The sequence below is a fragment of the Schistocerca gregaria genome, chromosome 3 (assembly GCF_023897955.1).
Source record: "Schistocerca gregaria isolate iqSchGreg1 chromosome 3, iqSchGreg1.2, whole genome shotgun sequence".
NCBI classification, from domain to species: Eukaryota; Metazoa; Arthropoda; class Insecta; order Orthoptera; family Acrididae; genus Schistocerca; species Schistocerca gregaria.
In genome coordinates, this window is record NC_064922.1 from 746,627,155 (window position 1) to 746,644,129 (window position 16,975).

At 37.5% G+C, this 16,975-nt stretch overlaps 1 protein-coding gene across 2 annotated transcripts in view; it reads left to right on the plus strand.

Annotated features, from left to right (window-relative positions):
- The first annotated feature begins 1,829 nt into the window (after nt 1-1,829).
- LOC126354614 (uncharacterized) overlaps nt 1,830-16,975 on the plus strand; it is a 57,190-nt gene continuing 42,044 nt past the window's right edge. The window contains exon 1 of one of the 2 annotated variants that reach the window (XM_050004372.1): nt 1,830-2,684. In XM_050004372.1, the coding sequence (XP_049860329.1) occupies nt 2,667-2,684 (18 nt within the window). In that variant the 5' untranslated portion in view covers nt 1,830-2,666. The remainder of the gene's footprint in view (nt 2,685-16,975) is intronic. The other variant, XM_050004373.1, reaches the window with a different exon arrangement.

Below are 16,975 nucleotides of genomic sequence, written 5' to 3' on the forward strand. Positions count from 1 at the left end.
AGTTGATATGGGAGAAGGAGTCACTGCCAGAAGAATGGAAATTGGCTATAATATGCCCAATACACAAGGAGTGAAGCAAAATGGAATGCGATAACTACAGAGGAATCAGCTTGTTGAATGTAACATATAAGGTGTGTCCATCATTATCCTCAGAAACTTGCAGCCATTCATAGAGAACAACATACAGGAGTACCAAGATTGCTTTCGACCAAAGCTATCGACAATAGATCACATTTTCACACTAAGACAATTGTTTGAAAAACACTGGGAATGTGATACAGATATCTACAGCCTGTTCGTCGATTTTCAAAGTGCATATGACAGCGTCCACAGGAATAAACTACACAATGCAATGCATGACTTCAGAATCCCTGAGAAGCTAGTGAGAATGGTGCAAGCTTGTATAGAAGGGTCAAAGGCAGCAGTACATTTCCGAGGAGCCACATCAGAAACATTCGAGATTGAGACAGGCCTCAGACAAGGGGACGCTCTCTCGTGTGTTAAGTTCAATGTCATCTTAGAGAAAGTACTAGAAGAGTGTAGGCAACAGGAGTGGGCTGGAGTAGAGACGGACGGTAACTTCAATTGTCTTGCATATGCAGATGACGTAGTACTACTAAGCGAATCAAAGTAAGAGTTGAAAGGAATGTACCAAAAAATGCACAATTGTATACAGAAGGTAGGGCTCAAAGTGAATAGAGACAAAACAGAATTCATGCAATTAGGAAGAAGACAAGATCAGGACGAATTTCTTGAGATAGATGCCAAGAGGTTCAAGAGAGTACACCAGTTCAAATACTTGGGATATTGGTTTACCATGAACAACAACATAAAAATGGACATCAAGGAAAGAATAGCAGTGGAAATGAAATGCATACATCCCCTCTGAGAGACGCTCGGCTCTAAATCGATCTCAGTGAACACTAAGATGAAAATCTACAACACAGTGATTTGCCCATCAGTAATGTACGGTTCAGAAACATGAACCACGACTAACGTAAGTGAGAAAAGGAAAAACTATTAATATTTGAAAGAAGAGTAATGAGGAAGATATGGGGACCAGTTTTAGATAATGGAAAATGGAGGAAGAGGAAAAACGAGGAAATCTACCTTCTGATGTGACAACCAATTATCCTACAGAAGATAAAGAGCAAAAGAATACAATGGGTGGGCCATGTAGCCCATATGCCAGACGGAAGACAGGCAAAGATGGCACTAGAGGGGAAACCAAACACCAAACGCCCCATTGGACGACCAAGGCAGCGCTGGATAGACGACCTGGCGAAAGACCTAACAGCCCTGGGAATTGAAGACACCTGGAGGAGCCGGGCACTAAACAGGAAGGAGTGAAGGCAGTTTGTGGAAGCAGCACGTGGTCTGCAGGGCCAGTGTTTGCTGGATATCTACCTATCTATCTGTCTTGACTTGTGGACATTGAAGGTTCCTCTGGCACTGCAACTGAACCCAGCTCCCCATCTACTGCTCTGTCTCTATTTCCTTGGCGACGGTGGTGCTGATGCTAGCATATCGACCTAAATCCAACGTCTGGCGACGTGCGACACACAGGTGGTGTCGACTGTACACTGCTGGGTCCATTAGTGACTTGCGTACTGCTAGACCCTTATTTATATCGCTCATAGGTCATCACAAGGATGTTTCAAGAACTTTCTGTGACACATGAACCGGGCAATGCACATAATGAGTACACTTTCCATTACCATATAAGGTCCTGTCTGTGAGCTTCCTCTAGCTCCGGCCATGTCATTGCCTACTTCCGGTTATGCAACCCGTGCTATTCGACTATAGATATTGGTTAGTATCTATGGCCGAAGACCTTGCTTGAAATTCCCGGCGCCGTAAGATCGGCGGCGATTGTTTTCCATATATATGGTGTCCAGTGGCTCGGCTACAGTAAAATAATTCTCAAAAGCTCTAATTTGCGACAATCATCCTCCTCAATTTTGCGACTTCGTTTTTCTTGGCTGCCTAGCTAAGGCAACAGCCCATCTTCACAGCCTGTGCAGTCTGCTGAGCAACTTACCTCCTTCATCAGCTAGTTCAGGCACAACGTAGCATGTGGTATGATCTTAAATAAAACAGCAAGGTGAGCTATTTTCATGCGGGTAGAGAAGGATGAAAGCAAATGAAGTAGCAGATCACGTTGTAAACATGATGTCTTTCCAGATAAGTCTTCAAAAATAATTTCCAATATCGAAAATGGTTGTTGTTGCTTTCTCAACTCATTCATAATTTATTAATGTATTTCATTTTTCGATATTAATCTGTCCACTCTCGGCTTACCATCGGCTTCTATAGTATGTTAATACTCTCATCCTGTTCACAGTAAGGTCATTCAGATAGCAATTGTCCAAGAAACCTTTAACAAGTGGCAATCATCTTCTGGTACATAAATTCAAATATGTTTGGCGCAAGAAGGAGGTGAAGTTAGCCATTAGATCCATTATTTTACAGCACATATATTTTTCAAAACTTTTATTATACATGCACTTAACGGACGGCCAGCCAGCCTTGTTGATCATCATAGTTGCATTGTTGGAATCCAAGCTGATTTCGCGCCAACGTAAGACAGTTAACTGCGGTGGAGTGGAAAAGTGAGGAGCAACTTCGATAAAGTGATAGTCCTACCTGTCGTGAAACGAATCACCATGTCAAGAAATGAAAACGTAAGTTCATTGTATTTCGAGAGAATACTGTCATTGCTTAGAGCGGTAGTATAACCTTACAAAATTAAGTGTCGTACATAATTGCAGGCATTGTTCGGTGTATCTTGTGAAATTTCTTTATCACGAAAATTTATGACTCAATCCCTTAGCATATTTCACGCTACAACTGTAGCAGCTCGAATGTATAAAGGACTCCATTTAGCTGTTTTGATTTCTGAATGTGTAGCTGCTGCGCAATTATAACAACCAAGGCACGAAACATTTCGTCCGACTACTGTTAGCAAAACGCAGTCATCAATTATGTACATACTGTAGGTGTGTGTTACTGATTGTCCTTTACTCGAAGTAATTCTTGCCCTGAAAAAATTTTGTTCAGCGTTAGGATTCAGGAAGTCCTGCGAAGCCGGCCGCTCCCCAAACTGCTAAAAGTTGGTTTTTTTTTTAAGTGGATTCTTAAAGAATTGTTTTGGTTGTAATTGTTTTGTTGTTTCTTCAGGTATTTTTCAAGAATTTGAATATAATAATAGTGTTGTTTGAGACACTACAATAGACGAGCCTGTGAGCCTCTATATCCTTACCTTATAACAGCAAAAGACATTGCAACCCATTTGTACATAATGTAAAATTATAATAAAAATCAGCTGGGTTCTATAACTGTTGCAATCTAAATTTACCTTCAATAGACAATATACCATGTTTGCTGACATTTAGTGTAGCCTAGATTTGAATGGCACAAAATATAAAACATGCCCCGTAAAATATTTATACAATTTCTTGTTCATCAATTTATAGTGCTGATTAGTTACTGCAGTTATTTCACTGTACAAGAGTGTTTCCAAAGATCTGAGAAAGCTGAGGGTGAAGTTAGTTTAATGACTAAGTAGTTGTGAGGCTTCATGGCACATGGCTCGGGATAACATTTGCTACCAGTCAGTAGCCATTACCTGGCTTTCTTCAGACAGATATCAGATTGATAGTTTTGTCTGTTTGACAGGCCAGAAAACAAGATTGGTTTGCGAAGTTCTGTCTTTTTTTCTGTCCCTGGCCCCTGTTGCAGACTGGACTTGCAAAAGTGGGGAAAGATAATATGAAACATTTCGAAAAACTTGCATCATAATGGTACTGGTATGCTGTTGGCACTCTCACTTGCAGCAGAATTAGATTCTAGAAAAAGCCATGTTACACTATGGTTCAGGTTCTGCATTGCATAGTGTCCCCCCAAACAATAGATAACACCTATGTGAGCAAATTTAAATTCTATTTATTTAATTGTGGCCTTGTGCCATCTTGTACCGGGATAGGACAAGTCAATAAAGAATACAGATACAGTATCACAAAGGTTACATACACACAGTTTACCACAAGTTTTACATAAATCGAAATTATTAGTACAGTATCATACACACATGCACAATATCATACATACATTGTGTTTGATAATTTTATGTTGTAAGATTCCAGTTCAGTTAATGATAAATTCGTTTACAGAGTAGAAGCTGTGATCCATCAGAAATGACAAGCATTCTGCCTTTAATAATCTGATGTTGAGGTGATTATACAATTGCGTACCTCCATGTAGAACACTTTTCTGATGGGTTGATGTCCTGGCATATGAGATGTGGATGTTATTGGCATCTCTTATTCCATGATTGTTCTGCTGATATGCATTAGAAGTCCCCAAATGTTCTCTTGTAAAGACCATCATTTCAAATACCGAAATGTTCAGTATCTTTACTCTCAGGAAAAGAGAATGACATGAATCTTTTTTCTTTACGTTTCATATGATTCTGATAACTCATTTTTGAGTTTTGAATATGGACTGAGTACAAAATGCATTCCCCCAGAATATGATTCCATATCTGATTGCTGACTGGAAGTGTGCAGGATACACTTGTGTTACTGTTTCTCTATTGCAGCTTGTGAACAATTAAGTATCTGTAGCATAAAATAGATAACAGCTTATCTTTCAGAAGTTTAATATGTGTTCCCTTTTATGTTGCTCTGCAGATATATTCCTAGGAATTTCACATCATCAACCAATTTTAAACTTTTGTTATTTATTTTCGTGTGGTGATTTTGTTGCTTAGCATGGGATATGTGAAAGTTCACAGCTACCATCTTTTTGGTGTTTATGATAAGTTTATTTCTATCAAATCAGTGTGTTAGCGCCAGCAACGATGTGTCTGTAGATGTTTGAAGACTTTTTGGTTTAACCTTGTAATAAAAATACTGGTGTCATCAGCAAATGAGTTTTCTGTTTGACATGGACAGTTTCATTCAGGTCATCGATATACAAAAGGAGGAGGATTGGATCTAATGTCGACACTTGTGGCACACCAAATTACATTGTAGCTTTTTCTGATGCACATGTTGTTCATATAATGTTTTCAGTGATTTTATCCTGTTCAAGAAAAACTTTTTGTTGTGGGTTAGTAAGATATGACCTAACCTACTTGTTTGGAATACCTGTTTCTATCCAATTAATATAATAGTGTCATCTATAATATCAAATGCTTTTGATAGGCCCAAGAAGATTCTGGTAGCCATTTCCTTTTCATCTACAGCTTTTAGGATTCCTTGCAGGAATTTGTAGACTGCTGTGAATATGGATCTTGATTGTCTGAAACCATGCTGATGATTTGACAGCAAACAGTTTTTGTAATAAACTCTAGTAATCTATTGTAAAAGAGCTCCTCAAAGATATTTGAGAAGCCACTAAGCAGAGCTACTGGCCAGTAATTGTTAACATTGGCTGTGGCTCCTTTTTGTGGAAGGTGGTTACCTTCACAACCTTAAGGAGATTTGGAAATGTACTAGTGGAGATGGAGTGATTAATAATATGCTTCAGCGGTTCTACAATATAATTTCATGTTTGGTTTATAAAATAGTCTGGAATATCGTCAAAATCAACATGACAGTTTCTTTAATGATCTAAGTGCCAGTATGAGCTCATTGTATGTGACCGCTTTGAGAACCACAGGCACACTTGAGGGGGGGGGGGGGGGGGGGGGTTCCAGTGTGGTGCATATTAAGAATTAGAATGTTACGTTGGATGGGATCATTTGCTATATTGCTAAAGTACTCGTAGGAGGTATGAGCTGCTGTAGTGGCATCAGATACTTGCTCGTTTCCCAGACTAATACTCTTTGCAGGCTAGAAATCTTTTCTTTGCATGGAGATTTTTTACACCAGTAATGATCCAACTTTTGATTCTGGTAGGATTTAATTTACTTTACTTAAGTGGGAAAATATTATTGATATGTTCCATTGAAGTTATTAAAAGTTCTATGCACATGTGTTTCATTGAACATTTCATCCCATGTTTCCCAGCTTAATAAGTGGCATAAGTTTGCCCTATCATAGTTATCGAGATCCCTCCACTCAGTTGCTGTGTTGAGTGGTATTTTCTCTATACATAACTCCAGTGTTAGCAACAGAGCCTCATGATCACTGTAGCCCATATTTACTACTTTATTATTGTATGGATAGTTGGTTTCTTGAATAAAACTTTGGTCTAGTGCTGCTTTATGGTAGTTAGAGATTCTCATTGGTGCATTTTCTGTGGGGTTTAAATTGAAACTTTTTGCCATGTTCAGTAACTAATCTCTGCCATTTGAGGGTCTCAAAAATCAATGTTAAAGTCACCAGAAATGATTTTCTTTTTTGCTGGATCTTGACTATTTAACATCATTTCAAATTTACCCAGGAAGCCCTCAAAACCACCATCAGATGATCCGTATACAGTTAGAATGATAAGATGGCTGTCCATAAGTTCAATAGTTGCCATTTCAAATTCTTTTTCGTTTATCAAATCCATCCATATTATTTAAGTTGTACAAACTATCTATAAAATAGAAAGTAAATGTTATTTCCTTTTTGTGGCCTCTTTATGTATTCACAATGGTAACAAGGGCTTTATGAGTAAATTGATACTATTATTGTTCCAGTTATGCACACAAATTGTGTAACTCATTATTGTACACTGCTTTAGAAGTAAGATTTACAATGTATTAAATTGTTGGCTGAAGTCACTTATTGGACCCCCCACCCATTTGAAATCTTGGTTGTGGTGACAGACTGATCTGTAACACAACCTGAGGTCTAGGTTAGGTTGAAAGGTGACAATTTGGTTGAGAATTGGTAATGCCGACTAAAGTGAAAACAGAAAATCTGGTTGTGGTAACACATTGACCGGTGGGGAGTCTAATGTTTACATCCATGCTACATTGAAAAATGCAAGGTGGGGCATGCAATACACAACTTTTATCCAACTTTTCTTTCATTTCCTCAAATATTTTCCTCATCATATATCTTGTCTCCAGATCCTTTATGCACAACACTGCCTGCCAGTGTGCAGTGTGAGACATTTTAAAGTAAAACTCTTGACATTTTTTGTAATGTTTGTTGCAAGTTGCTTTGAGGTGTTTTCTTCTTTAGAAATTGTTATCTGCTTGTATTTAGCAAGTTACCTGCATGAGGATTTGGCATGTAGTGAAATCTTATAATTTTCTGTACAAATTCAGCCATCCATTCTGCTTTCAATTGTTTTGATGATGTAGATTCTTCTATAATATGGACACAGGTAAACACTATACAAACAAGATATTTACTTGTGAAATCATTTTGGCATCGTAAGACTGAATATAACACTCAGATTGAGAAATGTGAGAGATTACACATCCAGCTGTGTGAATTAATTGTACTGTCTCTGTATTAATTATTCAGAAGAAACATTTTAAAAACTGCCAAAAGTCGTTACCCTGCATCAGTACTTTCGATTAGTTTCTGTCTTACGTTTTATTAGCTCAACAAATATTATCTACTTAACAGTTCGTTCACAAAAGTGGCTCTTGATAAATGTTTTACAACCATTAAATACCGTGAAGCCATAAACACATTCACATAGCTAAGTAATCTCTGTACCTCTTTATTAGGAGGCCTATTCATTGTAGGCTCCAGTCACATGAGCCAAGTGAAGATAACCCAGTGCCAGAGAACTCACTGACAGTGCACTATACAATAGGCACTGATGATGTAAACAAACAAAACTATATTGTAAAGCCATGGAGCTTGATATGGAGCATACCTGTGTTCTGCTTATACTTTTCATGTCAACGAACCGTCCTCTCATGTTTATAGCAATCCTGTCTGTATTCCTCCAGATTTACAACATTCGGTCAGAGTCTCTCCCTACTTTACCAACAAATTCCCCATACAGTTCGTTCTTAATCATTCCTGAAGGAATATGAGGATGATTGTTTCAAGCGAACATCAATTGTTAAGGGGTCACAAATGATAATGTATCTAACACTCACTAAACGTTAATACTTTTGATAACATTCAGTATTTCAATCTACATGCCAAGTATGCTACCGATCACTTCCACACTGAAACTTACACAACGATCAATCCCTTCATGAACACACTATAAAAGCATTAAGAGAGCTACCAATCACTGCCAACGAGTGCTCTATCCCAGCTCAGTTTGCTCCGTCCTGGCCAGATCCCAACTTCATTAATTCGCACAACAACAATAATTGGTTCAAATGGTTCAAATGGCTCTGAGCAGTATGGGACTTAACATCTGTGGTCATCAGTCCCCTAGAACTTAGAACTACTTAAACCTAACTAACCTAAGGACATCACATACATCCATGCCCGAGGCAGGATTCGAACCTGCGACCGTAGCAGTTGCACTGTTCCGGACTGAGCACCTTAACCGCGAGACCACCGCGGCCGGCCAATAATTGGTCTCCAGGGTATTTTATCAGTTTAAAGGTGTGTTTTTCTGAATCATTTAAGAGCTGTGGGGGACCAAATATAGAAATTATTTTGAATTATATTAAATGTTTTTACATATGAATCTGTTCAGTACAACGTTACACCATCACCTCCAGGCAACTACAAACGGCACTTGGGTAGAAATAGTTTATGAAAGTCTACAGTATTCTTGAGTTGAGTTAAATTTTGAGCCACTCTTTTTACCTGATATAGTATAAATTTCAGGATTTGAAGCATAGCTATGTCCTGATATCATGTCTCATTCAGCATTAGGGCCTGTATTAAAAATATGAACTGAACAAGCTAGAGGCCGTATGGTGAAATAAGAGCCCTGACGGTTAAATATGGGCTTGGTGCAGTTGCTTCGCATCTCTGCCTCAACCAGTAACTTTACGCAATTTTGTTTACATCTCTAATGCAATGCTTCAGTGTTGCTGCAGCTCTGTAGGCAACATCAGTATTGTCAGCAGCCTGTTGTACTTTACAGTTGAAAACTAATAAAGTGGTACCAGTTGTCAGGGTTGATCCATGATGCCTAATTTGTATAATCTCTGGTAATAATGCAGTCGTCGTAAGTTATCAGCAGATGTTTAGTGTCGTTATAATTAACCACATTTTTTCCTATGGGTTTTATTCATCTTCATAACTGTTGCATTCTTTTTTCCTCAAGTGAATTGATCAGTTGGAATCACACTACAGCCTCAAATCTTTTGCTTTGTTTAAGGTGTTGAGGACCACAAGGGCTAAAGCACACCATCATAGGTTTTTAAGGTTATAGCATATATGCATGCCTCTGACATCTGTTGATGTTACACTGAACAAGCTTTATCTTATCTGTAGCCCCACTCTGTATATATGAACATTCACAAAAAGCTGTCTCATGCAATTCCTCAGATATTCATTTCCGTGTAGGCTCAAAGCACAGTTTTGTTGCTGTGCTCTGCACCTAGTTATTATATATATTTAGTGTCTACATTGTGTACAAGGTAGAGGTCTATCTGCAGTTTTATCTGTACATCGAGCCACAGAATATGCTTAATGGAAATGATGATAACGAGGATCATGAACTGTGGGAATAGATCATAATTGTGTGTATTGTGTATTTAGTATCTATTCTTTATGTTATCATCCTAGTTTGGAAGGAACACATAGAAAATGTGGGGAAGGCTAACCAAAGACTGCGTTTTATTGGCAGGACACTTAGAGAACGTGACAGATCTACTAAGGAGACTGCCTACACTATGCTTGTCTGTCCTCTTTTAGAATACTGCTGCATGGTGTGGGATCCTTACCAGATGGCACTGATGAAGTACATCAAAGAAGTTCAAAGAAGGGCAGCACGTTTTGTATTATTGGAAAATATGGGAGAGGGTGTCACTGAAATGATGCAGGATTTGGGCTGGACATCATTAGAAGAAAGGCGTTTTTTCGTTGCGACAGAATCTTCTCACAAAATTCCAGTCATCAATATTCTCCACCGAATGTGAAAACATTTTGTTGACACCGACTTACATAGGGAGAAACGGTCACCACAATAAAATAAGGGAAATCAGAGCTTGTATGAAAAGATATAGGTGTCGTTCTTTCTGCACACTTTGTGTTATTGGAATAATAGAGAATTGTGAAGGTGCCAAGCACTTAAATGTGATTTGCAGAGTATCCATGTAGATGTACATGTAGTTTCACATCAATTACAAACTTTGCAACTTTCAAAAGATGCTATTGTCTCTAGCCTACATATGGAAATTAAGTGAATTGACATTAGTAATAAACATAATCTTAAATACTAGTTAATGTTACATAACAAAAAGTTAGTCGTTACTTTTTGATAAGAAGGATATGATGTCGAGGCTTAGTTAAAAAAACAATTCAGATGTATGGACTAGTCGTTCGTCTATAAATTTGATTTTCACAAACATCTATTTTTCTTGAAACTTTTCTATTGTGCTTTGGGCCCTTATGGTTCTCAGTGCCTCATTTATTTTTGTTTTCTGAGTTTCTTATTTAAACAGGAATAAAGATAATAATTATGGTTTCTGCGGTCATCACCAGTCACTTACAAGATGGAACTCAGTGTTTGCAACTGCTTGGTAAGCTACAAATTTGTTTACTTGCTAATTAGAGTGGAATCTTGTGTATGAATTGGAAGTAAGTGGAACCAATGTATTTCTAAAGAGTATTTAAAAATATGGTTCAGCCTTCTCCGAAGATACATACCATTATTTTGACCTTCAGACAAAAATGCTATGCTATTTAACTTGCTCTATCCCAATACTTTGTGGCTCATTGGGCATTTTTTTCTGTTTCTTATTGCTTCTTTCATGTCTGTCAGTCACTGATTAAGATGAAAATACCAAGTTTCACCAGAGTTCAGAGTTCCTGTTAAAATAAAGGTCCCCTTTTTAACTGCCTGGATAAGAAGTTTATGCTGTTTCAAACCAACCTTCAGGTTGTGGACAGCTGTACTTAACCCAGTGCTATGTGACAAATGCCATGTTTTCTTAAATCTTTTGTTTTGTCTGCCACCCTTATATTTCAGTCACTTCAATCATCTAGAAAAAGTTATCTTGGTAGTCATTTCTTCCTCATACCCTACAGAATTTGCTTCACTGTCATATCAAGAAAATGAATAATTAGTAAAGATCATATGCTTTCAGAGATCACTCTATCAAGGTACAGAATTTGCTTTAATGTCGAATAAAAAAAATGAATTAATTAGCAAAGATCGTCCATTTCCAGAGTTCAGTTTTTCAAAAAACAAATCTTCATTTAGCAGTATCCATGCAAACACGGGTTTACTAGTTCAAACAAGGCTGAAATTATACTGACACAGCAGTATCGTAGCTAACAGTAAGGACTACCCTACTCCAAAGTTAGGCAGTGCCAAAGAGTATATGACAACACCCCCAGTGCTGCCACCTACAAATGATCCCTTAATGTTGCTACAGCCACAGTGTGAAAGTTAATAAGTTTACTAACCTAAAGACAGGTCTGAACCCGACACATATTAAAACTCTGAATTTAGATCAGAAACTATGATTGCCAATGTTCTTTGGCATAATGAGTTGACATCATTTTGTGAACATTATTTTCAATAAATGGGAGAGATGCAGATAGAGGTTCAGGGCACTCTTTTGTTCTGGATGTGAGACTCTGCCCCTAAAGCCATTTGAATCAGTGCTGATCAATAGAAACAACTTCATTAAAGGCACAGTTTATCTAAATAGCATCCAGGTTTCTAAAATCGTATCATGGTGGCCATTTCATTAGCTAATATTTGTAGGGGGAAATAGTCCCCTCTTCAGTTCCCTAGAGTAAGATGACTGCTTAGTGAGGGGTGTTTAGGAAAGTGAGAACTGTGGAATGTTAAAAGTTTGATTGTTCATGAAAACTGGTAAATCTTATGGAGGAAGATTAGGGTTTAACATCCCATCAATGAAGTGGTCGTTAGAGGCAGAGCTACTTGTTCTTTGACGTGTGTCACATGATGCTACATAATTGCCACTTCAGGTGTAAGCTGTGTCTCAGTTAAGACATTGGCAACAGGGAGTGACCTACCAGTTTTGCCTACTGCAGCTGGTGACAGTTACGTGCTGCTGGAAATGCCTGACAAAAAATTAGGTCTGTGTATCTACACCACACTACTGAAATTCTGCAAGTGATTTGACTTTACTGCTACACTCATGGTTCTGATAAGAAGAACTAATTTCCAAGGTGTGAAGTATCAACTAACAAGTAATTTTAATGAGACTATAGTATTAGTGAAATGAAATGCATTAATATCAAAGAGGTGTTAGCATCTTTATCAGTAGCGAAGAGGATTACTGCAAAAACACATGTATATTACTGTGCTATTTATTTACTTTAAAAAATCAAGTCTTAATGTGTATGGACATTAATGATTAATGCTAATGGCACAAACTACAGCAATAACAATACACACAAAATTTGGTATAATGTTCTTGGAGATAAAATCGGCAGTCACTGACAGATAGTAAATCTGTTTTAATACGCCATTTTTAAAGTGCGTATTAGATTTTGTGATGGAAAGATATTAAATAAATTTTGTTTTACTGTAATATGCATTGCAAACTACATAGTTTATATGAAACAACCTGGCAGATTAAAACATAGTTTATAGCTGGTTCACCAAACTGAAGTGAAAGTGAACTAATTCCATATTGATTTAACACAATCAGATTTAAAGTTGTAGCAAACAGTGTCAGAGAACACTTAACGTAAATAATTTAAGGGATATTTCTCTTTTTAGTTACATACAGCTTCTAATTAATTGTAGTTTATGTTTGTAGCATAATATTAGTTATGTATTACAAATATAGATAATATGATACTATTGTATTATTTGACTTTCCCTGAAAATTATTGTCAAACCAAAGCCCAAGGATTCTGTTTGAAAATGCTTGTTGTGGTTCTATTCTGTTTAACACCACAAAACCATAATCCGTATCATTACAGGCAAAGGGGTTACCTTAATAGTCTCGGATGTCACTGAATTTAGTAAATGTTAAAATTCAGGAGTAAGTGAGAAACACATACTTTTTTTTGTTTTCTCCAAAAACATTTCTGCCCCAAGATACAAGCCTCCAAAGATGACACTGCAAACACCATTTTGAAGGTGCGAACACTGGGGAAAAAAAATTTTTTTTAAATCTCTGGAACATTTCTAGATATTTTGTTTGTTTGTCCTCCATGTGGACTTACATGTCAAAGTTCTTTTACTGTAGTGTCCGGAACTTTATTTATAATTTATGGAATTTTTTTTATATATAAGTCCAAAGAATTATGATTTTTTGTGTTGATTAGTACCTTATAGTTCCCTGAAAAGGAGAGCTCCACTTTTAAGTTCAATAGGTTTCGTTTTTAAAACAATTTTTTTTTTTTTAACTTTCAAGAGTATTATATATCTTCATAAGCCCTATGCATCAAGAAAGTTCTGAGAAATTACTAAAGCTATGGATGAATACCCTCTTCAAAGCAGAAATTCCATCTTAAGAAGAAAATGAACCAAAGCACTCTTGCGCCTCTTGCCAGGAATTTTACACAAATATCAATCAGCTGTTGAATATTGTGCATCCTACAGTGAACAATGAAAAGGTGCAAGTTTTGACTATTGTTCCAGAGACATTTTCAAAGAAAACAATTTTGAACCACATTCCATCAGTATCAAAGTACATGGTAGACAAATCAAGAAATGTGAGGTCTGCAAAAGGAGTCTTTGGGAGGCCAGATCCCTATTATGGTCATTCTGTAGAAGCAGCTCAAGTTCAAATAATGCAGTAATTTTATCTGGAAGATAAATGGAATTGTTCTCTCCAGAGTGCCAACAAAAAAGGCACTATAACTGTAACAGTTGAAGGTCAGAAAGTTGTGAAAATGAAGAGGTACATGACTCGCAGTATTAAAAAACTTTTCCAATTTATAAGAGCACTACGACCTAAGTGGGTAGTTCCACACCCATCTAGACATGTCTGTTTATGTGTGTACTGCGTGAATTTTGAACTTTGTGTGGTAACTTCGAAGAACTTAATGGAGCACGTGACATATGACACCTTGGTTGGGCATGTGAAATCATTATTAGTCTGTGACGTAAAGTGAGAGACTTATTTGTCTCAAGAATGTGGTGACAGCCCTGGAAAGGGAGGACTGTCTTTACTGACACTTGGCCTGGAAGACGTAGCAAAAAATTGTTCAAATGGCTCTAACCACTATGGGACTTAACTTCTGAGGTCATCAGTCCCCTAGAACTTAGAACTACTTAAACCTAGCTAACCTAAGGACATCACACACATCCTTGCGTGAGGCAGGATTCGAACCTGCGACCGACGTGGTCGCGCAGTTCCAAACTGTAGCACTAGAACCACTCGGCCACTCCGGCCGGCGAAAGATGTAGCAGATAACTCTGCAGAAATTACATATGCGACATGCAAGGAAAATAAACTAATTAAGAAAACTGTTGCCTTTGATAGTTTCATTGATGAACTTGGTAAACGGTCAGTGATAGCAGTAACACACCAGCATCTGAAGTAATTGCAACAACAACACATTGCTGAAATTAAAGGGTGTGTACAGGCTGAAGAACTATATTTAGTGCTTCACTTTGATTTTGCTGAGAACTGGTCTGAAATTCTCCCACGAGAAGTACAGGGGAATCATTGGAGTAATGACCGGGTTTCAATTTTTGCAGGAGTTACATATCTTCAAAACAAAACCACAAGTATTGCAGTTATAAGTAATGACACAGGACATGACTCAGCACATGCTTTGCTAGCAATGCACAAAATTCTTCAACTATAAACAGGGGCAGAGAAGATCATCATTATTTCTGATGATGTCCCTAGTCATTTTAAAAATCGTTGCCAGCCGTTTGAATTGAATAAGTTGCTTGTACCAACTAACTGGGTATACAGTGCTACTGGTCACGGGAAGGGGCATTGGGATGGTGTAGGAGGCCTGCTGAAGCACCATGCTTCAAAACATAATCTTTCCAGAGCAAATACAGCTGTGATTCAGAATGTTGAGGATTTTACAAGAGTTGTGAAATCTTACACATCCACAGCTCTCATTCTTTTGTCCAAAGAGGAAAACGAAGAATTGCATGAGCAGAAAAAGCAGAATGGTCTAAACAAACTGCGCCTGTGAAAGGAATTCAGAAGACACATTTTTGGACTCTGAAGTGATGAGCAAACTCGTATTGCATGCACTTTAAAGAGCAAGAAAGAAGAAATTTCGTTCGTTTGGCGAACACCTCAGGAACAGCAGGATAATATTCAAACTCACAATCTGAGAAGGAGGATGTTGGTGTATGAGTATGACTGGTGGATTGCAGAGATTATAGACGCCAGTTATGAGTTAATTGAAATAGTGGTGAGCTTTATGCTACCACACGCACCAGCTGCTGCATATAGGTTTTTGGCTGAAGGACAGCAATAACGCCATTGGTGCTCACTTCCTGTTCACAATGTTTTGAAGGTTGTAAGTGCTCCAGTTTGTATTGGTTCAACAGGAAGTCATCACGCTATATCAAAGGAAGACACTGAAGCAGTGTAACACATTTTTAGTTCATTGACTGGCCAATTTCAGTACAAAACAGAGTGCACAGAAGTTGTATATATTGAAAACTTTAAGTCTCTGACCTTTTGCATTAATTTTGGAACAATTTAAAATGCTTGAAAAATAAGTATCTTACTCATCTTTCAAAACTAAAATTATGTTAAATAAGGCGAAGTTTTGATTTTTATGAGTCCATTGTGTGATAATGTGGTAATAAAACAGGTTTTATGTGTGGCAAAAATTTCAGTTGTTTATAAAAGCTGTTCAACCTAAAAGTGGAAGTTCTCCTTTTCAGGGAATGTAGAACTATATGGTACTAACCAACAGGTGTTGTCTTTGGAGGACTGTCTCTCGAAGCAGAATTTTTTTTGGAGAAAACAAAAAAATATGAGTTCCTTACTTAGTCCTTAATTTTAACATATGCTAAATTCAATAACATCTGAGACTATGAACGTAAGGTTTTTTTCAGCCTGCTTCAATTGATATAGACTACGCCAACTACAATATATGTACATATATTAAATATTTTTTGCAGTCATGTTGCACTGGAAATGATAAATAGAAACAAAATACTCAACTATTACTCCAGTATGTTACAACAGTATTTTTCAACAGTTTATATTTCACTGCATCAGTCTTTTTTTTGGGGGGGGGGGGGGGGGGGGAGTGCACTGTACAACCAGAATGTGTAGCTTGTTGGATGGGCTGATGACACTATAGAGGGTTGGTGCATGGAGTTGATGGTGGTGACCTGGGCTCCATGTTCTTCAACAGGAAGGCTGGCTGGAGTCTGTTGACGGATATGATCTTCAGACCAACAACTAAGTGTTTTTCAGAGCATTCATGTACCAGATAGTGTTCATTGCAGGTAATACTGAGAATTTGACGCACCTGTTGTCAAACGTGATACATTTACCACAACATGTTTCGGGACTACATAATCCCATTAACAAATGCTTAACAAGGAAACAAAGCAATACATCACAATAGAACACATACTGACAACTATGTACATATTGTATCGTCCTGTAGTATAACATGTATTAAAGCGTCTATGCCTTCAGACACTGTCAAAGGTAAAAGGCTAGCAGCAAACATATACTGTCAAGCATTAAAACTGTATCTTGAACATCACATGTTGGCATATCATTCTCCCTTAAGGCTCAGCTGCACCAACATGAGATGTTCAAAGGGAGAGTTTTGTGTTTGACAATGCATGTTTGCTGCTGGTTTTTTTACTTATGGTTGTGTCTGATGACACAGAAATGTTAAGGTATGTTATACTACAGGATGAAATAATTACATACTTGTCAGTATGTGTACTATTCCAATATATTGATTTGTTTCCTTGTTTTATAACCCTTGATAATGGGATAATACAATCTCAAAACATGTTGTGGTAAGCGTATCACATTTTGACAAGTTGTGTGTGTGTGTGT